Source organism: Emys orbicularis, chromosome 14, assembly GCF_028017835.1.
Source record: "Emys orbicularis isolate rEmyOrb1 chromosome 14, rEmyOrb1.hap1, whole genome shotgun sequence".
NCBI lineage: Eukaryota > Metazoa > Chordata > Testudines > Emydidae > Emys > Emys orbicularis.
Window position 1 is genome coordinate 20,651,862 of NC_088696.1, and position 20,312 is coordinate 20,672,173.

At 40.3% G+C, this 20,312-nt stretch overlaps 2 protein-coding genes across 4 annotated transcripts in view; one reads left to right on the forward strand and one right to left on the reverse strand.

Moving 5' to 3' along the window:
* The window catches only part of RHPN2 (rhophilin Rho GTPase binding protein 2), a 51,587-nt gene extending 43,843 nt beyond the window's left edge, over positions 1-7,744 (forward strand). Inside the window, exons 10-15 of the mRNA XM_065416364.1 lie at positions 36-155; positions 848-1,042; positions 2,621-2,697; positions 2,790-2,936; positions 4,068-4,223; positions 7,490-7,744. Coding sequence (XP_065272436.1) covers positions 36-155; positions 848-1,042; positions 2,621-2,697; positions 2,790-2,936; positions 4,068-4,223; positions 7,490-7,744 — 950 coding nt within the window. The remainder of the gene's footprint in view (positions 1-35; positions 156-847; positions 1,043-2,620; positions 2,698-2,789; positions 2,937-4,067; positions 4,224-7,489) is intronic.
* On the reverse strand, positions 2,438-20,300 carry FAAP24 (FA core complex associated protein 24). 3 transcript variants are annotated; one of them, XM_065416367.1, is made up of 6 exons: positions 20,152-20,300; positions 18,914-19,057; positions 15,552-15,691; positions 14,910-15,062; positions 12,657-12,800; positions 2,438-3,015 (listed from the first exon to the last, which is right to left on the reverse strand). In XM_065416367.1, exons 2-6 carry the CDS (start codon positions 19,023-19,025, stop codon positions 2,971-2,973), a joined length of 594 nt encoding a protein of 197 aa, XP_065272439.1. In that variant the 5' UTR covers positions 19,026-19,057; positions 20,152-20,300; the 3' UTR covers positions 2,438-2,970. The 3 variants fall into 3 exon arrangements, with proteins under 3 accessions (XP_065272439.1, XP_065272437.1, XP_065272438.1); XM_065416365.1 differs by lacking the exon at positions 2,438-3,015 and having other exon boundaries at positions 11,905-12,800; XM_065416366.1 differs by lacking the exon at positions 2,438-3,015 and having other exon boundaries at positions 11,905-12,800; positions 20,130-20,300.
* Positions 20,301-20,312: the final 12 nt, after the last annotated feature.

The following is a 20,312-nucleotide window of genomic DNA, read 5'->3' on the forward strand; positions in this document are numbered from 1 at the left end:
TTAAAGTAGCTAACATTTTATGTATGTTGATATAGTGCATCCCAGCGATGATGAAGACAAACAGGAAAAGGCCTGGTCCCAGCTGCATGACTACATGCCAGAAGGATTGACGTCCCTAACCATTTTAAGAGATAACGTTCAGCGAAAACGATTAGGTAATTGCAGACTCCATTCAGCGAGTGTATAACTGTTCTAAATTACAATACAGAGAAGTATTATCTGATACAAATAGATATAGTTAGCAGAATGTATATGCTATAGCTACATCAAGCAAAGCTTATGTAATCAATTTTATTACATGATTATAACTGGTGTGTTCCTACTATTAAGTGTGTCAGTTAAGAGGAATATTATGTTTTGGAGAGAAAAACATGTCTGTTCCTCAAAATTCAAGCTGTGGCAATAATGGGATGAATTTGGTTCTGTTACACCATGTAGCTCATTAAAATCAATTGAAATGTGGCAGAATGTAGTCCAACTTCTTGTGTTACAGTGACTCAGAATTATACATGAAGCTGACTTACTTTTGCAAATGTCTCTATATTAGGAATACATAGGCACTAAAAACACTGATGTAATCAAATTAAATCTTAAACCAAGGGTTTGATTCTGCAACACTTAAGTGAATAAGTAATCTTTACTCATGCTGTTGCTCCCACAAAATCAGTGGGACCCACTCACATGAGAATCACTTAGTTGATCGAGAATCACGATTGGGCCTTCAGCCTTGCCTTCCTGTGGGATAAAATGTTTGGTGAAGATTGTTAGAAAAATCATCTTAGCCTTATGTATTGTTTACATTACAGTTAAAAGGCAAACGATTGCTAATGGTTTCTACTTTCTTTAGGGAAAGCACATTTACGCAAAGCCATTGTTTATCATGAAGAAGCACTGAGGGTCTGTGGTTTGTGCAAAAAGCTTCGGGATATTGACATTCTTCAGGAGATTCTGTCAGTTGCTCACAAGCGTTCACTTACTAAGTATGCTCAGCATGAACAGGAAGATGACTTCCTGAGTTTAATGGAAGCTTCCACTGTCCTTCGTAAGTATCCCCAACTGAAAATCAAGGTTTTCTAAAGGGACTAGCAATTTTGGGTGTCCAAGTTAATGCATGTTAAAAGGGGCCTAGTTTCCAGAAAGTGGTGAGCACCCACTTCTGAAAAACCAGCCCCCTTTAAAGGTGTCTCGAGTTACACACCAAAAAATTTGTGGCCAAAGTGCATAGAGAAGCACGTTTTGTACAGTGAACTTAGAGTCTGTTGATTAGTCCCAAAAGTAACAGTGAAATAATTGTAAAAAGAACAGGAGTACTTGTGGCACCTTAGAGACTAACAAATTTATTAGAGCATAAGCTTTCGTGGGCTACAACCCACTTCTTCATGCTCTCTGTACGGGTGTGTATATATATCTCCTCAATATATGTTTCACTCTATATGCATCCGAAGAAGTGGGTTGTAGCCCACGAAAGCTTATGCTCTAATAAATTTGTTAGTCTCTAAGGTGCCACAAGTACTCCTGTTCTTTTTGCGGATACAGACTAACACGGCTGCTACTCTGAAACCAGTGAAATAATTGTGCAGTTTTTCTACTTCGGTGCCTCTAAGCACATTCACACCATATAGGCTGGTTGCCTGAGATCAGATTTCAGGAAGCCTCCTTTGCACCTTCATATTTAGGGAATGATTGTAAGAAGGCCTCCTTAAAGTGTGTCAGTCTTCAGTGAATGCATCTTCCAGATATCGTGGGCTATGGTGGGTGAAGAAAGCACCTTCTATTAGTTAAAATCTCTGGCTATAAAATGTGGTTTACTTTGCGTTATATTTTTAATATCTTCCCACAGTTATTGGCATAAGATCTGTACTATAGGAGAGCATATAGGAAAGAGAAGTTAGTTGACTGTGAACTTGAATGCTACTGCTTCCTCCTGCATCAGTCAGACCATCTACCCCTTTAAAAAGCATAAACAGACTGGGTTCTTTTCTTTGGGTTTTTAGTATATACTCTGAAGAAGCCTTGTGGAACCTGACATTTCATCTTGCTAAGATAACGATGTCTGTCTCCATATGTCCTGAGGCTTGGAAGGATTAGATTTTTAATTGGCAAATGCTGATAAATGTCAGTCTTGCTGTACACATGCACACAAATATTTCCATCAATAATAATCAAAATTTACAAATTGGCAAAGTAAGAAAAATACTGCTTGAGAACTTATTGGAGTTGAAGGATATTTACTTTGTATATTTTCATATGTGATGTTGACAATTTGGGTTTTAATAGTTAAAGTTTTAAGGTTTTGAATCTGTGTCTGTCATTAAATAATTGTCTGGCCCTGTTTCCTACAACTGTGAACATTTAAATTGATTTAAAAAAGCCCTTTAAAATAAAAAAAAACATTGATATTTGTTAAAATTATAAAAAAAATAAAAAATAAAAAGTTGAGTTCTGACAAGCTTACTTGTCCTACAGTCTAGTAGTGGTGTAGGAGAAACTAATAGCTTAAGTGTAAAAAGGGGTAGCATGTGAAGCTTCCTCTGCCCATCCTGCCAATAGAAGCTTTTCAGTCTCTGGCTGTCAATCTGGAACTTGAAAACAAGTTTATGTTTTTTCACTTTTGTTTTAGCTAAAACAGAGCATAAAGTAGAAATGATTGTTCCGCAGTTCTCCAAGGTGAAAGTGAAAGACTTCTTTGAGAGGCTGGTAGGTAGTACACTATAATGCCTAATACTTGCTTGTGAGCCATTTTGCATTTTGCTGTTAATGATTACGTTCTGCCACTCTGCATCCTACAGGGCCCATTGCCTGTGTTTTCAGCCAAGCAGAGATGGACAGGCCCACGCACTATTAATTTCCATTATCAAGAAAGGGGATTGGGATTCACTCTTAAAGGAGGCCCACCCGTGCAAGTTCACTGTCTCGATCCAGAGTGTTCTGCAGCAGTAAGTAGAGATTGGAGTTTTAATAATTTTCTCTCTAGGTTCTTCTGAGTTTGCTGTGATTTCTCAATCTAGCCGTCATCTGCAACAGTAAGGCACCCAGATTTGTGTAAATAAAATATTCTCTGTACCAATCACATCAGTGTGGTTTTTAAAGAACTAAATGTAATACCAACAACACACCAACATTAGACATTATCCATTTTAAATGAAAAAAGACAAGATAAATGCAGTGATAAGTAATAATTTGAACACCTGAAAGCAGGAAATGCAGCTCACTTGTATTGGCATTTGGAGTATTTCTGGATTTTAATTAAGCTGTTAAATGCAATGCCATACTACATACAGCGTCTGCAATTTGAGCAGGTTAACAGTGCAGTGTTAACTTTAACATTACCTGACTCTTATGTGAAGATTACACATTTAAAATCTAAACTAGGACTGATTCCTTCTTTTGTGTACATTTAATAAATAAAGATGACCCACATGTACCATAATCAAATACCATTATTCACCATCTATTTCAGAAGGCTGGAAGGAGAAAAGCCATGAGAAAGAAGGGGGAGAAAAAAGGCAGTGCATAGAGCCAAATATCAGGAAACGAAGGAGAGAGTATGGGAGGGAAAAGAATATACTGGTGCTTCCTAATATGTAATCCTCTTTTGTGAATGAGAGGAAATGGAAAAGGAGGGATACAGAGAAGAGAGAACATTCACAAGAGAAAAGAAGAGGCATAACTAAAGCACAGTGAAAGGCAGAAGCACAAGACTAAATTTATATTAAAGTACAAAAATATTACAGAAGGATAAAACATCTAATAGTAAAATGATGGGAAAGCCAAACTTAAACAACAGTTTAAAATATTTAAAGATTTTTATGAATGAAAAATAGAAAAGCAAACACCACAAACAGGAGATAGGAAAATTTAATAATTATGCTCTAGTCAAATTAATGTATGGCAGTTCACAAAAAAGGGCAATTTTGTGTGCATTAAAATGGTGCTTGGGTGTTTTGTCCTGTGCTGTCTGATTGATGAATTTTGTATGAAGCCTGGAAGGGGCGAAAAACACCTTTGGAGAAAGAAACGTTTCAACAACTCCAGCTGATGCTAATTTGCACTACATTATTTTACAGTTAAAGGGTCTGAAAGAAGGAGACTATATTGTTTCAATTAATGGCCTGGATTCCAAATGGCTGGGAGTGAATGACGTCTTGGAAAAGTTCAAAAGCATGGGAGAGAACGACATTGAGATTAAGGTTATTAGCTGTCAGGATACGATGACTTCTGTGGTAAGTAATGAGACAGCTACTTTTCTAACCCTGAAGAACACTCAGTAAATTGAAAAAACTGCCTCAGTTTGGGCAGTGAATGCTATCTAATTTGATATAGCCAGATGTCGTGGATTGCTGGTAAATCTAGGCCTCAATCCAGCAAAGCAGTTAAACATGTGTTTAAAGGATTCCATTGCGATAAATGGGTCTACTCACATGCTTACAGTTAAGCCTATGTGTAAATGCTTTGCTTAATGAAAGCCCTAGGTGATTCCTATATATGTAGGGCCATCTTGCCAGCTTTAGCAGTGAAACTCCACAAAGACTAATCCGACTGGTAATTCCAAGAGTTACATTAGTTTTCTTTACAAATTGACCATGAGGGTGGAGATTTGTCTTCTGTAGCCCCCCCTTGACCCAAAATTGGTATGGTGCTCTGCCCTGAAACACAAGGGGGGGGGGGGGGGGAGGGGTCTTGAATTCTGCAAGGAATTCCTGTAGCTGTTGGGACATCTAGCTAGGCTCATGGACCCCCTCCCTGCTTCCCACTCCGTGGCATCCTGCCTTCCTCAAGAGCCCTACTTCCATGAAGTGCCTGCTGTGCTAGAGAGAGCGCCTGGGGCCTGGTGCAAGATGTGAGTCAGCAAAAGCAATGCTATGACCAAATGTCAGACCCTGTCATAAAGCAGATGCTTGCTTACAAGTTCACTGTCTGGTACATGAACTTAGCAAAGGCATGGCAAGCATTGCTAAAACATAGGCACTTCTTAGAAGTACTACGTACTCATGTAAACACATTCCAGAAGGCTAGTACAGGTACACGCCAACGTAGAGGTATAATATAAACACAATCATAGGAGATAGTACAGGAACACACCAACCCTGAGTAAGACAAGGATAGCAGAACAGGATAAAGAATGAGGAAGCTTTGTTCAAACCAACAGATACAAGGCATAGGGTTGGTAATCTACGACATCAGGAATGTAATACGTAACTTGTTTGAACCAATGGATGAAAGGAAAAGTCATAGAAGGGGCACCTTTGTCCAGCAGAAACTTCTGCTGCTGACTGAGCTGGTCCATTGTCACAAGCATACATGTATTAGTACATTTGTAACCATGGAGCCAGGGCACTAGGACCGTGCTTTGTTGATGACAAACCCATCAAACCAAATCTGTGGTCTTTCTGGGTAGTGCTACTGAGGTCTGTTGAATCAGACGTTTCACTGTGTGGGAAACAGTTTACTACTGTGTCAGAAACCATGGTAGAGATTTGGTTCTAGCACTTAAGCCTTTTGGGAAAACTGTTGCTTAAAACCATTTTCATTAACATTTCTGTTTCATAGTATAGGCAAGACTGGAAAGTAGAGGTTGTACTTTAGACTTTCCCCCTGCAAATATCATGCTTACCTCCCATGCATATTCACAAATGGTAGTAAAGGCCGACGGTCTAAAATGGCTGCTGGCATTTTTGTCAGCGTATTGTATAACAGGTGGTCTACACTGCTGCTTTACCATTACTAGCACTGGCAACAGACAAATTAGACAATATCTTCAGTGCAGAGAGAGGCCTGTGTTTGTGTCTTCAAGTTTTCCCTCTCCCTGAACCTTTAAGTTGAAAGTTTACACTGTAGTTGTATTGTAGCACAAACCCCTAATACAGGATTGAGACCCCCATTGTGCTAATTACTGCACGTGCATCTAACAAGAAGACAATTTATGTCCCAAATAGCTTGCAATCAATTCTATCGTTCAGACTGTCTGTCTGCAAACTCAAAACTGTTAAACTTAAAAAAAACCCAAAAACAAACCATCTTAGTTTGTGTATACAAAAATCGAAAAAAAAGTTATAAATACTGTATCACCACCACTTTCCACCATGCATTTTCATGGATACATCTCAGTGATTTAAAAAAGGTGGGGTCATTTTCACTTGACAAATGGAGCAACTCTCTAACAGAAAGAAGTGAATGGACTTGCCCATGGTCACATATGATGTTTACTGTGGGAATATTTGTAAACATTTTTCTCTGCCCATGCAGCTCCACTGGTGGAAGTAGTACTGTAGACAGGGTGCACTACCTACTTAGTGGTAAAAAACACCAGCCCCCCTCACCCCCACATTTGGTAGCACTAGACAGAAAAAAAACTTTTCTCCACATTGAGAAGCACACACACAGTCAGGGGCAGAGTAGAGAAGAGAGCCCAAGTCTTTCAACTCTTGGCTATGTGCTCAATCCACTATTTCTATGAACAGATGGGATCAGCATCCTTGACTTATGTATTTAGGGGTTAAGGGACTGTTTTAACCCTGCCAATCAAAAATATATAAATCCAGTTACTTAGTTGCTATAGAAATTTTAGACCCAGGGAAAATGATCACAAGATTTAAAAAAAAAAAAATGTTAAACCCTAAGTAACTCGAGAGAAAATAATTTTTGTAGTGTGAGCAAAATAAAGAACCTATAGTTCAGCTAAGCCTAATGCTGCATACCTTCCAGCATTCCCCAGCAAGGTTTAGGCACATGCTATTGCCAGCCTGTATTTTGACTTCATAAATTGATCATTTCCCCAGGTTTAAGCCTCTTTTTTGTGAATATAAGTCAACCACAGTATAAGTAATAGCCAAGAACAACCTGGCACCTCCCCTCCCCAGCCTTTTGCCAGAACAAAAGGCTGGAATACAATGGAATCGCTGCAGGATGTGGCTGTGGATAAGCCATATAGGGGACTCTACCTTATGAGCAACTTAGAGGAGTGTCCCATTGCAGCTCCCCCTGTAGCACTGGGGAGAAGAGCTGGGGGCCAGCCTGGTGAACGCTCACTGGGGCTACAAGGCAAACCCTACAGGCTGTAGTAGCAGGCACTCTTGTGCTCTGAGGCCCAAGAAAAGAGGATATCCGTGGAGAGCTCTTTGCAAAGCCAGTTTACTCACACAATTATTCCATTTCCCTTGACAACTCTTATTGGGATCTAGAATTATATTTAACACTTTTCAGACAATCTTTGCAGAAAAATTCACCAGAGGACACCTCTCATTATGATTTATTTGCCTTTTGTGTCACTTGTATCCAAACATAAGCAAAATACTTCAATCTTCAGCACTCTGGATGGGCTTGTATTCAGTTAGAATGTAATTAATGCAGAAGAATACTACAGTCTGACTTGGAAAATGATTCACACACTGTGCAAACTTTTATCTTCAGTATGTCTAACCCTCATGGATGATTTAAAAAAAAATAAAAATAAAATCAATGCTTCCTCTTCCCATTCCTTTTCCTACAGCATAATAAGAGTGCCACTTACTCTGTGGGAATGCAAAAGACATACTCCTTGATCTGCTTAGCCATGGAAGAGGATAAAATCAACGAGACCAAGAAAGCCACTCCAAAACTGTCCTTTCTAAGTTGGGGAACCAAAAATAGGCAGAAGGCTTCAAGCACCCTGTGCCTTCCCTATGCTGTAGCTGGAAGTTCTGAGACTAAGAAGAAACTTGATTCTCGCTTGACAGTCCTGAACATTGAAAGTTCATTGTACTGAGTCTTTAAACAGATTCTTCTCTTTAATGTGAAACTATTTCTAAATGTAGAAGAATCTTTGTGGATGTGCCAGAAACGTGAAACACATATGGAAGGGGCTCGATACTAATATTTTATACCTGTGTAAAAAGACTAACTCCACTGACATGAAGTAGTTACTATGCATTTACACCAATGTATCTGGAGGCCAAACGGTGCAAAACTGTAACTGAAAACTAATTGCTTAGAGTCTGAACTTACATGTAGTGTTTGATCAGAATCAGAAGTAGTGTGGGAGGTATCGGGTAGGATTACCATATTTCAACAATCAAAAAAGAGGACACGGGATGCCGCCCTAGCCCTGCCCCAGCCCCGCCCCCCTCAGAACCCCCCTACCTGTCCCCTGACTGCCCCCTCCTGAGACCCCCCACCCTAACTGCTCCCAGGACCCCACCCCCTATCTAAGCCTCCCTGTCCCCTGACTGCCCCAACCACTCTCTAAACCCCCTTCTCCCGACAGCCCCCCCAACCAATCTAACCCCCCCTGTTCCCTGTCCCTTGCCTGCCCCAACCGCTCTCTACACCCCCTTCTCCCGACTGCCCCCCAAAACCCCTAACCAATCTAACCCCCCCCCGTTCCGTCCCTTGCCTGCCCCAACCGCTCTCTACGCCCCCTTCTCCTGACAGCCCCCTCCAGAACCCCCGACCAATCTAACCCCCGTTCCCTGTCTGCCCCAACTGCTCTCTACATCCCCTTCTCCTGACAGCCGCCCCCCAGAACCCCCGACCAATCTAACCCCCCCCCCCGTTCCCTGTCCCTTGCCTGCCCCCCACCCCAGGCCGAGGGAGAGCTGCGGGCTCCACGTGGAGCCAAACACTGCCGCACTGCTCTGCGGCGGAGGAGGGAGCGGGAGGGACTCTGGCTGCTAGAGGCCCCAGTGGCTGCGAGCGGCTTTCAGTCAGGCCCAGCCGTCCAATCAGCCGCGCCGCACTCTGCATGAGGGGAAAGGGGGAAATCCTGGACATTTCTACTTTATTAGAAATCCCCCCCGGACGGCCATTTAAAGCTGAAAAAGCCGGACATGTCCGGGGAAACCCGGACGGATGGTAACTCTAGTATCGGGGAATCATTTGTAAAAAAACAAAAACAAACAAACAAACCTTACTTTAGCTGAAACTGGACTCTTTTGGAATTTCAGTATGGGGGTGTTTTCGTTCATTTCTATGCACACTTTAGCTGAGTTATTTATTACATATGATACTGTATATAGGGTAGTACTGGACATAAAATGAAGGATTTTTTTAAATATAAAAGTTAAAATTGCTAAGCATCAGTTTAAACTAAGGCTAACTAAAGAACAAATGACCAGAACAGACAAGTTTGTTATGATAGAACTATTATTCACTTAGGTACTGTGCAAAGGAACAGTACAAGGCCTATGTACCATGTAGCTCGCACTTTGAGCCCTCTTGAGTGTTTTCCTTCTACATTAGTGTGAATTTCACTGTAGGAAAAGAATAATTGCAATAGCTTAACTATCAAAAGGAGATCACATTTCAGCTACAAAAGAGTTGGACAACACTAATTAAAAAAAAATCAAGATTCACTTTTAATGTCTTACGTCTTGTTAAATTAATTAGAAACAAGATTTGCTCCCAGCTTGAAATTATTTAACTCGCTAAGTACAAGCTTTTTGTATTATTAGCCTTGTTAAAATGAGTGAAAGTTGTGTATAATTTCACACTTTTACAGCTAAAATAATCGAGTCAAAATATACAATTTATGACACTTTAAAAGTGTGTAATTTTAAAATGGTCTTTAAGTCACTCAGCCATAAATCATTATTTATTATATAGTGCCAAATGAGAGCTAGGTGCTTTATGGACATATGAGAACAAGGGCTGTGCTTCAAAGAATTTACAATCCATATTGAACTAAAAAGCAAATTGGGAAGCCATCTAAAGTGTAACTGTGTGTTAATTTCCTTATGAGAGAAGATTTGTTTATATATTTTCTGATTGGTTTAAAGTTGCTAACACTGTAGTGTTAGATTAAGATGCTATCTACAGAGTAGATATATGCTGTTTGATACTCAAAACACTAAACAATAATGGAAAAAAGTGTGTACCATGCACATTTTGAGACACCGTGGGTATAATCTTTCACTTGTGTTTGGTTTTGTGTTATATGATAGATGTAAATATGTTAAATTTAAAAGCTTATTTAAGAATAAATATCATGCTGCCATTTAGTAGTGGCTTTTTTCATTTTTTACAGATTGGATGAAACAGTATAACTTACAAAAGTTTCACTGTTGACTTCGTTTTGAAGCTATGTGCTAGCAGACTCATGTTCATATAGTTTCTTCATAAAGGATAACATTGAATTAGCAGACAACTTTCTCAAGTTAGACTTTCATTGTGCAATATTGAACTAACCCTATAAAACTAGTATCGTTACAAGATACAGTATTCTAAAAAAATTTCAGAGTCGTGAGTTATTTTGTAAAGGTTTGTCATCTTCAGTTTTATTCATTTTAATTTTATAAGTGCTTCAAATCACTTATTCCTTAAGATGTTCACTTTCTCTACTTTGAATTAGATTGAGTCTTTCCTAGACTGCCAGAAGATGGCAAAGGATTTCCAATGGACACAGGTAATAGAGCTTTTATATTTATGCAGGCTGCAGTCACTAAGGGGTGATATAATACAAATTGTTTAGGTCTGACATTCCATGCAGTAGAATTCAATATACTCTGTTGTAGGAGGATACAGCAATAACCCTCAGCCTGACAAGATAGTGCTCACATAAATATTCCCCTCTTTTGGGCTTACTTTGTCTTTTATAATTTAAGCCTATTACCAGGGTAAACAAAACAAAAAACCCAAACCAGTCCTTTTGAAAATTGTTTTCATCAAATTTTTGACCCATAATTTGGACCTCAAATATACTTTGAGACCCTTCTCCCCTCAAATACCAACTCATTTTTCATAACTTTTACAATATTTTCTGGCAACTCACAGGAGACTCATTATAGCTTATCTCAGATAGTTGATTTTTAAATGACCAAAATCATTAGGGTTTACCTTACCAATTCCACAGCAAATTGCATTTGAAAAATAAAGTTCTGTTTGTGCAACACAAAAACTGTGTCCAACATATGTTTAAAGATTACTTTGGGGCTAAGATCCTTACAAGGATCACTCAAGGAATGTCTATGGCTGTTACCAAATGTTGGAAATACAAGTTTTATAATAGATTAGCAGCTCAGCCCATTAGCACTAATAGTCACTGCTCTAATTACCTACCTTCTTGATTTATTTAATCTACTGAACAGCCAGCTGTTTGAAATATTTAAAAAGTGCTTGTCCTGCAGTACCAATAGATAAAAGATTGCCAAGCAATACACACACTACAGCGTACAACAGAAAGGTTTTATAGCCCCACAGTCTACTTAAGGAAAGTGTGTATGTGGGAAGAAGTGAGAGAAGGGACAATGAACGTGTATTTACATGAGATTTAAACTCGCAGAAGCAAGCCCCAGAAGTGCAATAGCTTGTTCCATAGTTCCAGGAATCATTGCCATTCAATAATTTGAACATTTAGGGCTAGAATGAAAGTTACTCTCATCCACTAGTAAGGAGTCCATACCAGTAATTGCTTTCCCTCTATACTAGATGGTGCCTTGGGTGGGTGTGAAGGGGTCCATTCCCTGCTCCTTCCTTGCCACTCTCCACCCATCTGCATGAGAGGGGGGAGCAGCAACCCTGCAAAGGCTACTTTCCCCCTACACAGACCTGCAATGCAAGTAGCCCACCTTAGACAGACTTCATAACTGGTGTCTGGGGCAAGAGACAATTTTGCTCTAAAAGAAATGGAAGGACAGGGAACCTCCATTGACAATTAAGTCCAAGGTAGCCAGGAATGCACAGCAACCCTTTCCTTTATAGGAAACTATTTCAGAAGGGCTGGTAAATGGGAAAGGAAGTTGGACTGTGAAATTTTATATTCTGTGGTGGATGATGTTGGCATGCCGATAAAGCATTATAGTTATCTTAATCCAGAAAAAACTAAAAAGTATGAACAAACATCCTAGTTTATTGGACATCTTGCAATAAAGAGGAAGTACGTATGATAATATCTGGCAGGTTATTAGAAAAGGGCTCTATTCAAATGACCATGGAAATTTAAAGCCTAAGAAACTGCAGCTGAACTGCTCAAAGCAGCCTCCAAAGTAATAAAAGCATAGGTTCAGTACTGCAGCTCATACTCATGCTAGTTCCATTAAAGTGAACCGAACAAAATGGCATGACCAAGGGCTGTAGGATTGGGCCCTAAATGAGGTTTATAGAAAAGAAAAAAAAACAACAGCTCAGATACAAGGGAATAGAACACAACTCAAGTGTTCATGCACAATGAGAAACTCAAATAATTCCCTGACAACCACCATGAAACTGCACTCAGAACATGAAATATAAGGGGCCAGATCACAACTTGGTTTAAATGCAGCTACATCCACATATGTCTGCTGAAGATTTGGCAATGCAAGCAGAGTTTGGGGGTGGGGAGAAGACAGAATATGTTGTGTGTGTGAAGCTGTAACATAAGTAGAGAGCTGAAATCTCAAGATCCCTGCTCATCTCTTTTCAGTTGCTGATTGGGTGTGACAATGATGCCTTCAGCATAGACACTAGGTGGAAATGGAGTCCATCCTTGAATTGTTCTTTAAAAATATAAATCAATTCCACATAGAATAGGACTCAAAGATTACTCTCCACTTCCAAAGGAGAAAACCCTCATGTTTGTCTGAGATATTAATGAGCGAATGTCACTTTGTCTGTGTAAAGAAAGCATGAATTTGTTGTGCTATTGTTTGTCCTACTACTAGCTCGAGGTCCTGGACAGATGCATTGCAAAGCTGGTGGATGCTTACAAATTGCTGTAGTAGAAGCAGAGCTTTTGTTTTCCCAACTCCTGGAATCTGCTGGACTGTCCGAAGTATTGATGCCTCCACTAGCTGGGAACATTTTTTATGAAGAAAGGGGTTACTAGTGTGATCCTTACTTTGCTCATGGACCTGAAACAAAAAGGAAAGTAGAAGCTGAGCTCCATTTATTTAGCGGAGCCCTGGTTTCTGTTTTTCTTAGAGAATTTCATTTAGGTTAAAAAGGAAACTCTATAATCACTTCCATCCATTTACCAGTTAATATGCACTTTTCCAGAGTAACATGTAATGTAACTGTAAGTGTAAATGCTAGAACTTAGGTGAGAAAGACAGAGCCATGAGAAATATTAAGGGAAGAAAAGTGGAGTTATACAGTCTACTGGCTGGGCTAAGATAACAGGTACAGGAGGACAAAAAACAGGGCAGACCAGAGGAGGGTAGTGACACCTGGCAGCCAGTCTCAAAGCATAGGTCTCAACTTCGTTATTTGCATTACTGTAGCAACTAGGAGACTAGTCACCTTCTTCATACTCATCCATTCTTACTTCTATAGTCATGGGGGAAGGATGGAACAAGAACAGAAAAAGTCACTGACACGGATGCTGCAGACAACACCACAGCCCTGGACTGAAAATACAAACTTTGGGCTGCCCTCCCCTCACACTCCAAGCAATAGATTTTTAAGTGGTCAGTCTGCAAAAGACTCAGAAGTCAAAATTTAGGTATATAGTTGATTTTACAAGGTATGCAGTGTTGAGAGTTTGAGGGCAGATCGTGTATTATTTGTTGGTTTAACTATTCAAAGGCTTCATCTGCTATAGACAGGATGTATGAAGTTTTGCATGAATTAAGAAAAAAAAAGAGGAATGTCACTGGACTATGCCTCAGTAGGACACTCAAAGCAAATATGCAACATAATTGTTTAAAATCTATTTTGAGTGCTGATCAGTCATCAGTTCATGTTGATTAAAATGCAGTCCTTCTCTTAAGAAGGACACAAAAGTGGCATTTTGGGGTTTCATATTTTAATGTAGTCCCAAGATTTCCCAATTAACTGTTCAAGTTTACAAAAAAAAAAAAAAAAGTTTTATAACGTCAGCCCTGTAAGCACAACCTGAGGTCCGACATGTTCTTTTCATTTCATTCAGCACTTTTAATAAAGGTTCTAAAGCCAAACAACATCCTCACTACACCTGTGTAACTTTGTCTTCAGATTTCTCATTGATAACTGTGCAAACTCCATGGTCTTCAGTTGGTTTTCACAAGGGTAACTGATTGTTCTGTAATTCAAGATAAGTACATGTTTCTGTTGATGGTGCACAAGAAGGAACAGAATCCAGCTTACTCTCTCCAATACATTGGCTTTGAAATATTAGAAGGAGCAAAAACCAGTATAAAAGATTATTTCAGACACAAAGGGAAGCAAATGTGACCCTGAAAACACACTGGGAGCAGTCAGTTTTCATAGTAAAACTAAATTTTACTTACATCAGGTCAGTGTTGTATTTTCTCTATTGAGGCTTTCATTTCTTGGGCTCTGCTCTGAAGTAACTCAAAGCAGAGCTGTGTCTTATCTGACCTTTATTACCAGCACGTCAGATTTCTCAGCTGATTTCCTCACAATGAAGTGCCTTTGATTGCCTTACCAAAATGATTGGTTAAACATATATTTCCCATTAGTTTAGATGAAGGCCTGCCAAGTCTCAGAGAAAAATCTATTTGTTTCCTAATACGAATTAGCACTCTGATCCCACCATCTGCTGTTTCCCAGTACGTCAGACAACAAATAAATGAGCAATTGAGCAGGTGGAAATATAGCAGTGAGAGTACCAAATCTTAGAGACAACAAATATAAAGATAGGTATAGTACTCCTAGGCTGAGAAGACCTCAAAGCCCTAAACATGCACATACTGGTCAAAGAAGTTCAGTGAAGAAAGCTTGCTGGCATATTCTAATGGCACCTCGATGCATGCCCACATGGGGAATCCAAATTCAGTTTCCCCCAAGTTTGGCCCCTTGCTTCTTAAAGTGACAGGTGCTAGGAGTGACAAGGAGGGAGCGATATGTTATTTTTGAGTGACCTCTCTATTCCACAGTCAATGCGCAAAGCAGAGTTGAAAATACAGGAGAGGATCATGTGTAACTCTTAACTTTGAATACAAGTTGCTGAGACATGAAAAAAGCAACACATTTTCAGGCTTAATCGATGTCTGCTCACTGACACAGACACTAGTACTTACTAGCTGAATAATAAGTTGAGATGCTTCTCCCTGATTGGCCACCGGAAGCAATGTCATTCCAAGTTCTAGCACAATAAACTTCTGCACTGCCGGAAAGTATTGATCACTTATCTGGGTTTTTTCAACTATCACAATCCCATGAAGACTGCTGGCCTTTGATAAAGAAAAACAACAGTGAGGGGAAACAAGTCTTACATCTAGCGATACTTCTCCAAATGGTTAAGCAACAGCTCTGCTCATCAGGGAGTCAATACTGAAGAAGGTGGAGAGGGAAATGTACATCAAACCCCTTTTTTCAACAGCCTAAAAAGGAGTCAATATGGGTCTAGGAATGACCCACAGGATTTGCTGCAATACTTTATTTGAAATTCTAGAAAACAAGAGTGCTTAAACAGATTTAGTGGATGTTTAAGTCAGTTTTCAGATGGAAAACTTTTTTTAATGAATTTAAGTCCAATAGGATACAATATTAATCAAAATCTGATTATTAGACTGTTTTCCATTTTTGAAGTTTAGGATAATGAATTGAATTCATTATTAATGTGGATTCTTCTATTAATGGATAACCACCACAGGTTTTCTAATGGGAGCTTTTCCTTCTCCCGCCTTTTAAGAAAAAAAACAACTTTGTGTATGACTTACATTTCTAAACCGAACGAGACGTCTTTTGAAGCTACTTCCTGCCACCAAATCTGCTTCCGAAATATACAAAATGCAAGATCTGTTTGAAAGATGAAAATCCACAAGTCCTAAGCCATCTTCAAGAATTAGCTTAATTTTCCCTTAAAAATAAGATTGTAAAAAGAAAATTGTAACAATAAAACCTAGTCTTATATTGCCTTGACAGATATTTTTTATTAAAATACAGGAACTTCATGCTCCAGTCTTGCAAATACTTATGCATGTGGTTAAGTCCCACTGACTTCAGAAAGCTTGTTTGACTTTATATTGTATGCCTTACAAAAGTCTTCATTCTCTTCTAACTACATATTTTGAAAATTGGTGTCAAACTGTTTCCCTTTAAAAAACGGAGGCCCCAATCCTGCAAAAATTTGTTATTTGCATTACTGTAGAGCCTAGGAACCCTAGTCATGGACTAGAACCACACTGTGCTAGGCACTGTACAAACAGAACAAAAAAAAAAAAAAAAAAAAAAGACAGTCCCTGCCCCAAAAAGCATACAACCCAATATAAAACCCGAGAGATGGCTACAGACAGGAGAGTACAAGGAAACAGTGAGAGAATCTTGGTCAGCATGATAGGCAGTGCTCTCAGCACACCAGCAACCTAACTGCCATGATTTTTGTGTAGGCATCACAGCAAAGGAAAGTTCTAAGGAGAGATTTGAAGGAACACAATGAAATGGTTTTGCAGATAATTACCAGAGCATGAGGGGCAGCATGAGAAATAGCACAACGGTGCTTGTTTGAAATTTTAACAAGTGGCTGGCATCATGGGCTGACTGGGGGCAGGAAATGACATATTGATAGTGAGATATGATAGGTAGGGTGGAGATAGGAGGGATGCAAAGAGCAGTGACAGTGTCAAAATGACAGGCTAGGAAAATGATTTTGCAGCAGCATTCTGAATGGATATCAGAGGGCAAGACTGCATTTCTCAAGGCCAGAGAGCAGGATGCTGCAGTAATCAAGACACAAGATGTGAGGGCTTGGGTGGCAGTTTTAGTTATGTGGATGACTGTGACCACCAAAAATGGAAAGCACACCAACGAGCCAGAAAAGCTGATCTGAGAGCCAAGGAAAGGGAGGCAGAAACCTGTAGCATTTTACAGTGGCACTGGTAAAATAGTTTTAAGTGATTTTTAAGTGAAAAGGCTGGGAACAGTCAAAGAAAGGTTACAGTTTTATTATTTTGTTTATTTTGGGAAAGAACTAGAACAAAGGAAAGCATAGCGTTAAGATGAATAAGGAGCAGAAAAGGCCAGAGACTGAACCCCAAGGGCTCAATTTGACTCTAGAAACAAAAGATGACTTTAAGATACAAAAAAGACTTTTTGTATGTCCTTAAGTTATCTTTCACCTAAGCAGACAAGGAAAACCAACACCTTGGACCCTGCAGGGATCCTAGATAAGAATTAGCCAGCTATTGAGAGGAAAGGAAGATGGGTGAAGAAACTACCTTGAACAGACTGTAACTTGTTAAGGTAGGTTTTAACCATGAGAAAGTGTATTTTTACTTTTGCTTCTGTAACCAATTCTATCTTTATTCCTTCTACCTGGTATCACTTAACTTATGTCCTTTCATTAATAAACCTGTTTTATTTTTTATTATAAACCAACTCAGTGCAGTGTTTGAAGGGAAGGGTGTGTTAACCCCAGTTAAGTTAATAAGCTGTAATGTACTGACTCTTTAAAAGAGCAGAGAACTTAATATCTCCTGCAAATGTATAGTGATAAGTGCTGTGCCTTGCAGAGTGACATCTCTGAGGAGCTCAGGGGCTGGAATTCAGTGATTGTTACCTGCTAGGCAAGGGTAAAGACTGGTAGAGTCTCGAGGAATTTGCTGGTAAGGAAGACAGGCTGGTGTGGCAAAGAGCTGACAATCTAATCTACAGCAAAGCTCACTCTTGGTGAGGCAGAGAAAACACAGTGCCTCACAGCTCTGGGTATCCCCAGCAACATGTAATCTGAATTTGAGGACCTAGAGAGGTCCGAGTCGAAAAGGACACCCAGGACATGGATCTGAGTGACAGGCAGGATGGTAGTGTTGTCCACAGTGATCAATAAATGAGGTAGCAAGGAGATGTATGCATGCGGAGCTTAGCTTTAGCCAGGTTGAGCTCAGTCAATGACTAGACATCTGCAAGATGTCAGAGAGTCAAGCAGAGTTTTTAGTTTGGACAGAGAAGAAAAATCTGAAGTAGAAGTGTATCTGTGAGTTGTCAGCATAGAGATGGTAGTTTGTGTTTGTGGGTGAGACTACCCAGAGATAAGGTGGAGAAGGAGAAAAGAAGGGGACCAAGGACGGAGCCCTGTGGAACCCCCACAGAAAGCTGGTGGGGATGGAGGGGAAGAGAAAGATCATCTGAAGGAGTGATTATAAAAGTAGAAGAACCAGGAGAGGACAGAGTCACGGAAGCCAAGGGAGGACATATTTAAAAAACAGCACAGTCTACAGTGTTGGAGGTAGCTGACAGGCCAAGGGGGATGAGGATGCAGTACTGGTTCTGAGATTTGGCTAAGAAGAGGTAATTAGAGAGTTTGGAAAAAAAGGGGTTTCAGTTGAGTGCAAGGGGCAGAAACCAGAGCGGAGAGGGTCCAGGATAGAACTGGAGAAGAGAAGCTTCAAACAGCAACTGTAAAGAGCTCCATTCAATGAGCTTAGAGATAAAAGGGAGAAGGGGTGATAGATGGAGAAGCACGTGGAGTCAAGGGCAGTTTTAAGATGGGAAAGACTGAAGTATGTTTGCATTGTGAGGAGAAAGAGTCAGAGGGGAATGGGAGGCTGGCATTACTCGTGTTAACTTCGAAAATATATAGTCAAAGAATGGGGGCTCTCTTCAGTAAAGCACATTTTGAACAAAAAACAAGCTTTTTGTTATGACTTTCCACTAACTTCTATGTGATTCTAAAAGTATCTCCTAAATATGACTTGATCCTGAACCTAGACACACTAATGTGGTCTCTATACCCAGGTAGAGCCCAGGGACTTCAATGGGGTCTACCCTCAAGGATCTTTTTGCAGGACTTGGGCCTATGTTTGTAAAGAATAGAATTCTAATACACGTTACTGGCAGCTTCTCATTTGTATTGCACAGAGAGTGAGCGTGACTGGACTGAAGCTAGGATATGGAAAACAATGTTATGATGGACAAATGGGAACTTTTAAGCCAGTACAATTGCAGTTTACTTTATTTTAAAATTCTATATAAGACAAAGCTGATTGCTTGATTAGCTGGAATCAGTATTAAAACCACTTTGAAAAAAGAGTTACTCTACATGTAGACTAGTTTATATATTTTTGTGCTCTATTTACATGCTTACCTTGTAATCCTTGAGCTATCTGTGACCCTCTCCATTTCTCATTTCCAATCACATGTCCGTAAGGGACACTAACAGCTCCTGCTTCATCAGGAGTGGTTTCTTTTGCTGTCATTTAAACTCCTTTTACATGTTATTTACCAGCAGCTAAACAGGGGAATGTGAAAAATGTTATTTCATCCCTTACCACCCAGCCTCAAAATCCATCCAACAGTCTAGTCTGGCTGCAATCATCTACAACAGGTTCTAGCCAGTCCTTCAAAATGCACTATATTAGTTGGTTAAAATAATAAAACAGGAGAGGAAGGATATTTTTGTGGTTCAAACACAGGCCTAGAAATCAGGAGAGGTAGGTTCTGTTCCCAGCTCTGCCACCAATTGAAAAAAAAAAACCCAAATTTAAAGTTCAGCCCCACAATTTCATCTATCAACCTTCAAAAGCCCTTTCAATTCCTTCAGTTGTCTCTAAAAGTTTTTTTGTATTTTTAATAGAAAGGTCACTGAAGAAATATTTGCCAACACCAAGTGGTCAAAAATCCAGAGTCAGGCTCTCAGAAATGAGATTAGCTTAAACTATATTTTTTTAATTTTGTCCTCTAGTTTTGAGCCTTTAGGGCTCACCTCACTTTTCCAAGCTGCAACCATGAGGGCTAGCAACATACTTAGGTTGCCCTGTAATCACATGACTCCAAGCAACAAGACTAAGAAAAAGCACCAAATATCCCATGAGTCGGTGATGTTGGGACTTGCAGCTGTGCCAGAGAAGCCAACCAGTCACGCAGAGAGAGACATCCACAGCACATACATTGCAGGACGCTTCCCGAGTGCCTAGCAGTAGTTCACACTGGGAGTAGGGTGACCAGACAGCAAGTGTGAAAAATCGGGACGGGGGTGGGGTGGGGGGGAATAGGAGCCTATATAAGAAAAAGCCCCAAATATTGGGACTGTCCCTATAAAATCGGGACATCTGGTCACCCTAACTGGGAGTGTCTGTGCCTCAGTAAGGTGAAGGCTTGTACTGACGCCCACAGCGCTCTGCACCTGCTGCCGTGCGGAATCATGGCCTCAGCCGTGTGCCAGGGCAGGGGCTGAATAGTGCACAGGGGCCCCGGGCTCAGTCAGCCCCATTAGATAGGAGAAGGCAGCAGCACAAGCCCCAGCGCGAACCATCAGAGAGGTTTAAGGGCCACGACGCTGGGGCTAAAGCGCAGTCGCTTACAGGAGCGCCGTGGGATTCTCACCCCTCCGTGGGAGATCCGCTTTCGAAGCCCCCGCAGCTGCTTAGCTTCTCAGAACGGCTGGCCTCGCCGTCCCGTGCCGCCAGCACCACCGTCCTCTGCTTACGCTGCAGCGAGCAAACCAAACCAGAGCGCATGCTTCACCCGCGCCAAATGTCGAAGAT

Excerpts from the sequence above, each read along its gene's own strand:
- FAAP24 (XM_065416365.1), bottom strand. The coding sequence starts at position 19,025 with ATGACAGCAAAAGAAACCACTCCTGATGAAGCAGGAGCTGTTAGTGTC. Across the intron at positions 15,063-15,551 it reads GTCTCGTTCGGTTTAGAAAT|GCCAGCAGTCTTCATGGGAT; the intron begins GTAAGTCATACA and ends TCTTTATCAAAG. Across the intron at positions 12,801-14,909 it reads CTCAACTTATTATTCAGCTA|GTCCATGAGCAAAGTAAGGA; the intron begins GTAAGTACTAGT and ends TTTTTGTTTCAG.